The sequence below is a fragment of the Ictalurus furcatus genome, chromosome 17, assembly GCF_023375685.1.
Source record: "Ictalurus furcatus strain D&B chromosome 17, Billie_1.0, whole genome shotgun sequence".
In the NCBI taxonomy this organism is placed as follows: Eukaryota; Metazoa; Chordata; class Actinopteri; order Siluriformes; family Ictaluridae; genus Ictalurus; species Ictalurus furcatus.
This window is the reverse complement of record NC_071271.1, coordinates 21,515,748-21,526,166: the sequence shown is the minus strand read 5'-3', so window position 1 is coordinate 21,526,166 and position 10,419 is coordinate 21,515,748. Positions and strand designations below refer to the sequence as shown.

The 10,419-nt window shown below is 43.7% G+C and overlaps 1 protein-coding gene across 1 annotated transcript; it reads left to right on the top strand.

Annotated features, from left to right (window-relative positions):
• On the top strand, positions 1–1,036 carry LOC128621092 (cytolytic toxin-beta-like). Its single transcript, XM_053646576.1, has 2 exons — positions 1–72; positions 354–1,036. Exon 2 carries the CDS (start codon positions 383–385, stop codon positions 884–886), a length of 504 nt encoding a protein of 167 aa, XP_053502551.1. The 5' UTR covers positions 1–72; positions 354–382; the 3' UTR covers positions 887–1,036.
• The last annotated feature ends 9,383 nt before the right edge of the window (positions 1,037–10,419 follow it).

Genomic DNA, 10,419 nt, shown 5'->3' with positions numbered 1-10,419 from the left:
GTCAATATTTCTGTTTCCATTTTATTTCCACAGCTGCAGTACTTCAGAAAAGCAGAGACGATTTACTGCAGTGTAAGTGTAAAATACACACACACACACACACACACACACACTTATTTTAAATCCTGTGATTAACATTTATGGCATTTGGCAGACACACAGCGCAAATTACATTTATCACATTTATATAGCTGAGCAGTTAAGAGTTAAAGGCCTTGCTCAAGGGCCCAGCAGTGGCAGCTTATTGGTGCTGTGATTTGAACTCGCAACCTTTCAACCAGTCGTCCATGGTCTTAACCACTGAGGTGCCACTTCCCATTAACATCTAACCTGTGGACATTTTATTGTTTTAGATTTCTGCTATCTGATTCTGGATCCCAACATGGTACATCGTCGACTCATTCTGTCTGAGAAGAACAGAGTGGTGAAGCGCAACAGGACAGAACAGCCATACCCTGATCATCCAGAGAGATTTGACTCCTGGACTCAGGTGTTGTGTAAGGAGAGTGTGTGTGGACGCTGTTACTGGGAGGTGGAGTGGAGCGGTGATGTGTCCATATCAGTTTCCTATAAAGGGATCAGCAGGAAAGGAGGGGCAAATGAGTGTTTGTTTGGGTACAACAGTCAGTCCTGGAGTCTGCAGTGTTCCCCTTCCTCTGTCGCTTTCTGGCACAACAAAATTAAGACTGAGCTCCGAGGTCCAGCATCCTCCAGAATAGGAGTGTATGTGGATCACAGTGCAGGTACAACTCTGTCCTTCTACAGCATCTCTGACATGATGAGGCTCCTCCACAGAGTCCACACCACATTCTCTCACCCTCATCCTCTATACGCTGGGTTCTGTGTAGGTAATAACTCAATTCTGAGGTTATGTGACTTGAAATGAAATGTTAGTAAAGGGTTAGTAAAAACTAAAAGAAAGGTGTCAGATTTAATTTCAACCTGAGCTACAATGCCACTTTTGTGTGTACAAACTGTAACATTAATACTTATTATTATTATTTTCTAACTGCATCTTTTCTATAGATTAAAAAATTACATAAACAATATCTTATTGCAGACTGCAGGATGTTTCTAGAGCAAAGAAATGTTATGAAACAGACTATTTAACTGTATGCACTATTAGCACAAGTACTATATTGACATGAAAATTTTATAAGTCTCAGAAATTCTGTTTCTTTTGAAATAGGTTAATAATAGGTTCTGTTACTTTTGAAATAAGTTTCTTTTGAAACTTACTCAAATTTTTGGTCTTTCTGTGTTACTTCTGGTGGAAACACACCTTACAGTGTGTAAAAGCCACTTCTTATTTTATATCTTTAACCATTGTCTGGTTAAGGGTCTGGATAATATATAGTGCTCTCGGAAATCTGCAAAAATAATACTCCATTATAATGAAAACAAATAAACTAATTTCTAATAGAATAAACCAATACATTTGCAGAAGAATTCAGACCCTTTGCTGCAATCACACTCTACAAGGTTTTGGGAAATTAGATGATTAATTAATTTTTTTAAAAATTTTTTTAAAAAGGCTTCCTTCTTGCCACCCTACCCTGTAGCCTAGACATGTGAAGAATTTGGGAGATTGTTGTCACATGTAGGGAGCAGCCAGTACTTCCCAGAAATTACTACAATTCTTTTAATATTGCTGTAGGCCTCTTGGTAACCTCTCTGAACAATTTTCTTCTGGTCTTCTTATCATATTCAGAGGGACATCATGTTCTTAGTAGTGTCACTGTCGTGCCATATTTTCTCCACTTTTTGCTTATTGTCTTTACATTGTTCCATGGTATATCCAATACCTTGGAAATTGTTTGTAACCCTCTCCTGATTGATATTTTTCAACAAAGAGATTCCATGCCTGCTTTTTAAGCTCTTTGTGTCATGATTTCCCCTTGTGCTAGCGCGGGAGCATGCAGCATGCTCTGAAGCTCAAACTGCGAGTGTGGGCTTCTGGGTTTTACAGTGACATTTACTTTGTTGAATTTTGACACGTGTGTTTTGTTATGGTTTATTTCCTGTCTCTGCCCCATATTGTCATTGGTTGTTTCCCTTACGTGTCATCATTGTACTTGTGTTTCACAAGTTTGAAATTGCATTTGTTATTTAAACCCCTTGTGTGTCTATGTTCAAGGCGAAGTATATGCTCAGTTACATTTTGTCTCTGCCATTTCCAAGACTTGATACCTTGTTTGTTTATTCTGGTTCTGACTTTGTTCTTGTTTTCGACCTCGTCTTTTTGCCTTGCCTTGTTTAGACTGTTTGCCTGATCACCTGACCTCTGCCTGTCTATGTTTATTGATTTCTGTCTGATCCCTTGGACTTTTTATTTTATTAAACTGCCATACCTGCACTTGCTTCCGTCTCAGCCTCCATTACGTGGAGGTGGGAGAAGGAGGGGAAATTCTCCCTAATTCGAGCCAATCAGGAGTGGCTCAATATGATGTATGCCATCAGGGGGTATGTCATGGTGGAGCCTTCCAACCAGACTTCAACTATCTCCCACTTTCCCTCCCCCACTGTGGATGTAGTTCAGCCTGCAGAGTCGACGGAGATCAGTGCTCAGTCTCCCTGCTCGACTGAGGATGCCACTCAGCCTCCCTGTTCAGTTGACGATGTTTCTCCACCTCCCGTTGCAGCCAAGAGCTCAGATTTTCTTCCCTGCTCCGCCTCAGATGTCACTATGCCACGCTCCACTTCAGATATCACTCTGACTTCCTACTCCACTGAGGACGTTGCTCCAGCTTCCTGCTTGGTTGAGGATATTGCTCTGCCATCCTGCTCGGCTGCGGACGTTGCTCTGCCATCCTGCTTCCCTGAGGATGTCACTCTACCTCCATCCTCCACTGAAGATGCCACTCCTTTTCTTTGTTTCACGCTGTACGTCGCTCCTCCTTCCTGCTCTACAGAGGACATCACTCCCCCCTCATGCTTCACAGAAAGCATCGCTCCCCTCTCTGTCCTCGTGGAGAACTTTGCTCCTACCTCTGGCCTCGAGGAGAACTTCACTCCCCCTCAGACCTCACAGAGAGTGTCACTCCTCCCTCTAGCTTCATGGGGAACGTTGCTATCCCCTCTGACTCCGTTTTGAGCTTTGTTTCACCTGCTGGCTGCATAGTAGCCATCGCTCAGCATTCAAGCCAGGCTGGGGACATCATGTCATCTCTCTGCGGTGCGGAAGAGATGCCCCACTCCTGGACCTCAGAGAGCACGCCAAGTTCCTGAACGAGGTTGACGAGATGGCATCTCAAGCCAAGTTCCTGTCGGAGAGTGAAGAGATGGCCTCTCAAGCCATGTTCCTGTCTGAAGGTGACGAGACGGCCTCCGAAGTCATGTTCCTGTCTGAGTCGATGAGGCGGCCTCCCAAGTCAAGTTCTTGTCTGAGGTCGATGAGGCGGCCTCCCAAGCCAAGTTCCTGTCCAAGGTCGATGAGGCAGCCTCCCAAGACATGTTCCTGTCCGAGGTCGACAAGACGACCTCAGAAGACACGTTCCTGGCCGAGGTCAACGAGACGACCTCTCAAGCCATGTTCCTGTCCAAAGTCAATGAGACAGCCAACCAAGTTCTGCTCACGCTTGAATCTCCTGACGCAGCCAACCAAGTTCTGCCATCCTGTTCTGCTCAGGACGTCGCTCTGCCATCCTGATCCGGTGAGGAAGTCACTCTGCCATCCTGTTCTATTGAGGACGTCACTCTGCCATCCTGATCTGCAAAGGATGTCGCTCGGCCATCCTGTTCCACTGAGGACGTCACTCTGCCATCCTATTCCGCTGAGGACATCACTCTGCCTTCCTGTTCCAACGAAGCTGACGATCAAGCTTCCCATACCTGGGTGCTGCCTAGGGACCCCAGCGAACCTGCCACAGCCTCATGCCTGCTCCTTGGCTCATTGAGGAGCCTGCTATCTGTGTGACAATGCCTGCCTTGGGACCTGAGGGGCTGTGAATACATTTTGCCCAGAGGGGAGGGAGGGAAGGGAATGTTTTTTGGCTCTCCGGGAATAACGCCCTTGGGGGCGGGGCTCTGTAATGATTTCTCTTCATGCTAGCACGGGAGTACGCAGCATGCTCCGAAGCCCGAAGTGCGAGCACACGCTTCCGGGTTTTATAGTGACATTGACTTGTTATGGTTATGGCACTGTGTATCACAGTGACACGTGTGATTTGTTATGGTTAATGTCCTGTCTCCACCACTGTATTGTCATTGGTTGTTTCCCTTATGTGGCATCATTGTACTCAGCTGTTTTGTGTTTCACCCCTGATTATGTTTGTTATTTAAACCCCTCATGTGCCCATGTTCAAGGCAAAATATACGCTCAGTTAAATTTTGTCTCTGCCATTACGAAGACTTGATACCTTGTTTGTTTATTCTAGTTTTGAACTTGTTCTTGTTTTTGACCTTGCCTATTTGCCTTGCCTTGTTTGGACTGTTTACCTGATCACCTGACCTCTGCCTGTATCTGTTTATTGATTTCTGCCTGATCCCTTGGACTAGTTATTTTATTAAACTGCCACACCTGCACTTGCTTCCATCTTAGTCTCCATTTCGTGCCACTTTGTGTCCCATGGCTTTTCTAGTTGGGTTATACCAAGAGTATGTCATGAAGATCCTATAGGAACAACTGTACTTTATTTGAGGTTAATCAGTCACTTTAATTGATGGCAGGTGTACACTAATTAGTATTAAACATGATTTTGAATGTAATTGGTCGGTTTAGAACACTGCCACATTCTCAATTATAAAATGGTGTTACTGTACATTTTTTTAAAAAAATTTCCCCTAACTGATTCTTATTGTGTTTCACTTTAATTAATAGGTTAGATTTTTTAGATCCACTGTATATATATATATATATATATATATATATATATATATATATATATATATATATATATATTATATTGCGGTATTATATTGCTTTGCTTTAAAACTTCGATAAAGTAGGAGAGTCAACGTTTGTTACTCAAGTGCTTTACTTTAATAAATCCTGTTTAATCTGGATGTATATCTTGGCTGACTGTTTCAAATCTTACTTGAATAGATGTAAAAAATAAATAAATAAATAAATAAAATAAAAAATTTAAATGACAGGGAAAATTTTTCAAGTTAAATGTAAAGTAACCCATGAGGAAGATATTTGAGTTGTTTTAAAGTTTTAAGTTGACAGAAAGACTTTTACTGCATGAATTCCCATTCTCAAGGCTGCCTCTTCACTCAAGCTGTAAGCTCGATAACAACTTACTGACCCCTACTGGTTAATACAATAATGCAAGATGGACTTAACATCACCATGTAACCAAGCTTGGGGAGTAACAGAATATATGTAACGGTGTTACATCATCAGGATACAAAAAACTGGTAACTGTAATCTGTTACAGTTACGTCAGAAAACAGAGTAATCAGATTACAGGTACATTTTGAAAAAAAAAAAAAGAAAAGGGAATACTATCGAGATTACATATTTTGATTATTAAAAAGCAAAGAAATTTATATTTTGGCATAAGGCAATATAGACAACTAGTTCTCTCTTGCCAGTCATGGCATCTGTTTCTAATCATTCTGCTGTAGACGCATGTCAAAACGGTTGTTTATCACGACGATGGCCACTGGAAAAAATGCATTACATTATTTTGTCTATAAAGGAGCAAATGGAAACAAATACATCACAGTACAATGCAAACTATGCCTTCCAGCTATTAAGTCTTTATCGAATGGCTCAACATCTAATTTAAGGAAGCATTTGCAGATAAGACCAGCACGGAAATCATGTTAACTAGATTAGCTAAGATCACCCCAACTCCATCCATTCCCTGATGCCTTCTGTCAAAACCAGTAAGGGGAACTCCCGCCAATCCCCCAAGGTCGATCTGTGAAATAAAGAAAGATCATGGCCTTGTTCAACATGTATTCTGAAATAGCCTAGTGTCATTATTATTTTCCAAGTCAATTTATACAAATTCTATGCAGTTGTGTATCCTGGCATAAGAAATATATGCAAACGCCTAGGAAAGCAACACACTGAGGTGTGGCATACAGCGCCACCCGGGCACGCAATTATCAGACACACTCTTTATAGTTCACTTGAGGCAGTTTCACACAGGATTGCACACACTCTCTGTTCTGCATGGCATGCAGGGTGTGCCCCACTCATTGAAAATATTTCTTTAGTGGCTCCTGGTACACCTCAACTTTCTGCCATGCCTCACTCTGTTGTCTGTCTGCTCATGAAAAGTCACCTGCTAGAAGCCTCATCTCATACGACGTTTTGCAGTAACTTTATTAATGTGTAATTTAGCAGTGCTAGTTATGCTAACACCATAGTCAGCAACAGGTATAAGAACAAGTTACATGAAAGTCTGGATTGTGCATAACAATTATAATAACCTAAATTGCAGAATCAGCACATGCATCATTATTTTAATGTTAAATTATTATATTGTAACAAACTCTTTTTTGCCCATATCATTTGCACTTCAGTGTCATTCTGCTGTTCTATCCCAGTAGTATTGCTAGTATCATACCTCATGTACTATCAGATAGAGTACAGCTTCAAGAACCATGACCCCCGACACATACGGGCAGGCCTCACTGACTATAAATCAACCAACAACACCCCCTCAACAAGTGACGTCTCCCTTCCAGATGATCTTAACACCTTCTATGCTCACTTTGATCATGGATACACCAAATACCACCAAACAAAGATGAGCTCCAACTAGATGACCTGCCACTCACATTCTGCACCAGTGATGTGTGCTCCACCCTGAGCAGGGTAAATGCACATAAAGCTGCTGGCCCTGATGGCATCCCAGGTTCAGGGCCTGTGCAGAGCAGTTGGCTGAGGTCTTAGACAGTTGTCCCCACCTCCTTCAAGACAGCCACCATTGTACAAGTACCAAAACATGCTGCTGCAATGACCCTCAACGACTTCCACCCTGTCCCTCTCACTCCCATCATTGTCAAGTGTTTTGAGAGGCTGGTCCTCTCTCACCTGAAAACATGCCCCCAGCATTGGACCCATATCAATTCGTCCACAGACCCAACAGGTCAACAGTGAATGCCATCGCCTCAGCTGTCCACTCCGCCCTGACTCACCTGGACAATAGCAACACATATGTCATGATGCTATTCATTGATGTTAGTTCTGCCTTTAACATGAATAATCATAATGCTCAATGATCTTGGCATCATCACGTCCCTCTGGATTTGGACCTTGGCCTGACAACCACAACTCCTCCACCCTCAATATGTACACTGGTGTACCACAGGGCTGTGTGCTGAGCCCAATCCTCTACTCCCTCTTCACTCATGGTTGCATATCTGTGTTCTAACTCCATAATCAAGTCTGCAGATGACACTGCGGTGGTAGGCCTGATCAGTTACGATGATGAGAGGAAGGTGAGGGAAGAGATTCAGCACCTGACAGTGTGGTGTGCCAACAACAATCTTGCATTCAACACCCAGAAGACCAAAGAGCTTACTGTGGACCACCGGAGGGCAAGGAGGGGCCACACACACACACACCCATCCACATTGATGGGTTTGAGGTGGATCATGTGACCAGATTCAAGTTCCTGGGTGTCTATATCTCTGAGGCACTCAACACATTCTTTCCTGGGCACTCAGCAAATCCACCCTGATCAAGGGTAAGAAGCTCAGGAAAGCCCACTTATACCCCCAGATCCTGTTGAACTTTTACCGCTGCACTATCAAAAGCATTTTAACAAACTACATCACAGTGTAGTACGGCAAATGCACTGTCTCAGATCAGAAGGCCCAACTGCCCAATACATCACTGGTGTCCACCTACCTTCCATACAAGACAATCATCACAAACACTGCCTACAGAGGGTGAGAAGTATAATCAAAGACACCTCTCACCCCAACCATGGTCTGTTTACTCATCTATCTTCTGTGGAATACTATAGGAGTCTTTGCTGATGCACTAGCAGACTCAGGAACAGTTTCTTCCCATCAGTTGTCAGCCTTCTGAACTCTGAACTCAGGCACTGAAGTGCACATTATTGGCTAATTAATACACAATGCCATCTGTATGTTCATCTAATGGTCACCGGACATATATTTATATTGCTATTTGCACTTCTGGTTAGATGCTAACTGAATTTAATTGGTTTTGTACTTGTACTCTGCACAGTGACAAAGTTTAGTCTGATCTAATCTAATCTTGCCTTTTTGTCTGTGGCCTGAGGATCCTACATTTTTTATGCCTGGTTAGCAGTGGAGGCACCCCCCTTGACACCACTAGCATGGATTTTTACTTGATTTAAATTACAGACCCACAGTGTGGGAACTCCAGCACTAGATAGACAGGCCCCAAAGGGTTCAAACTGATGCATGCTGTATCTTGTGAATTCTTTCTGAGACCCAGTATCTTGGTCTGTGATGAAGTGGCTAGAGAAAGACAATTAGGCTGCCATTGATTAGGCTGCAATCCTAGAGAGCATCAAAGTGTGAAGGAGATTGAGTGGGAGAGTCTGTTATCCTTGGGAGAGGGCGCATTGATGCTTCAGAGAGAAATAGTCTCCAATTCTTCAGTGTGTCAGATGTACAAGAGAGCTCATCTCTGATGCATCAGAGGAGTAGAGAGTGTGTCTGCAATGTTTCAGATGGAGAGAGACAGTGTGTCTGCAATGCTTCACTAGATGGTGCTGATGTAAGGGACCAGAAAAGACAGAAAGAGTGCAAGCTTTGATAGATGACTTATGGAAGTGTCTCGGTGTGGGGGTAACGTTATCTTTTGGCTATGTACCGACAGAGGTCTAGTGTTCACTCTTAGCAACATCAAGGTAGAGCAAAAAATATTCAGTTTTAAAGGATTTATATGGAGAAGAATTGAGGAAGATTCCTCTTTGGTCTTCTGGGTGTTGAATGCAAGTTTGTTGTTGGCACACCACACTGACAGGTGCTGAATCTCTTCCCTCACCTTCCTCTCATCATCGTAACTGATCAGGTCTACCACCGCAGTGTCATCTGCAGACTTGATTATGGAGTTAGAGCACAGATATGCAACCATGAGTGAAGAGGGAGTAGAGGATTGGGCTCAGCTGACTTTCTTGCTCTCCTTCCCACATTCGACCTCAAGCAGTTCACCACACCAGCAACCCACAAAGCTGGTAAACAGCTTGGCCTCATCCTCACACATAATTGCACCACACATAATCTTCTCATTACTCCTCTCCACACCTCTGACCATTTCTTTATCCAGTTCTCTATTTCTCTCCCCTCACCACCATCAATGTCTCCTCCCTCTATCTCTTTTCTTCGCAATCTTCGCTCCCTTTCCCCCTCACATTTCTCCTCCGTTGTCACAACCTTACTTCCCTCTGAAAGCCACCTTTCCTCACTTGACTTAAACACCACAACCGACATGCTATGTTCCACTCTAACATCTTCTCTTGATAGCATATGCCCCCTAACCTCCAGACCTGCTCGCACATCACCCTCTAGTCATTGGCTCTCAGAAGCTCTGCGTAGCAACCGGGCCAAACTAACAGCATCTGAAAGGAAATGGTGCAAATCAAACAACCCAATTGACCTAACCAATTACCAGACACTTCTCTCTTCTTTTTCCAATAGCATCTCCATTGCTAAAGCCACATTCTACCAAGAGAAGATTCTTAGTTCTCCCAACACCCGCATTCTTTTCAAAACCTTTTCCTCTCTACTCTGTCCCCCTCCTCCCCCTTCCAATACTTCTCTCACTGCAGATGACTTTGCCACTTTCTTTACCAACAAGGTTACATCAATCAGGAACCTGTTCTCAGCCCCAGACATGCATAGACTGACTCCTCCTCCACGTAACTCCCAACTGACTTCCGTCTTTCCCCTCTCAGAGAGTGATGTCTCTAAACTCCTCCTCTCTAGCCATCCCACAACCTGTCCTCTTGACCCTATCCCTTCTCACCTTCTTCAGTCCATCTCTCCCACACTATTACCTGCACTCACACACATCTTTAACACATCGCTCTCTACTGGCACATATCCTACCTCATTTAAGCAAGCCCGGGTTACCCCACTGCTTAAAAAACCATCACTCAACCCTGCTATAGTTGACAACTACAGACCTGTTTCCCTACTCCCTTTTCTTTCGAAAACTCTTGAAAGAGCCGTTTTTAATCAACTCTCAAATTTTCTCACACAGAACAACCTCCTGGACACCAAGCAGTCTGGCTTCAAGAGCAACCACTCCACGGAGACTGCTCTGCTTTCCGTCACTGAAGCCTTACGACTAGCAAGAGCAACCTCTAGATCATCTGTCCTCATCCTACTTGACCTCTCTACTGCTTTCGACACTGTGAACCATCAGATCCTCCTGTCAACTCTCTCCAGCCTGGGCATCACTGGAACGGTTCTGCGCTGGGTGGAATCCTATCTCTCTGACAGATCCTTCAAGGT

Coding starts and splice junctions, on each gene's coding strand:
- LOC128621092 (XM_053646576.1), top strand. CDS start 383: ATGGTACATCGTCGACTCATTCTGTCTGAGAAGAACAGAGTGGTGAAG.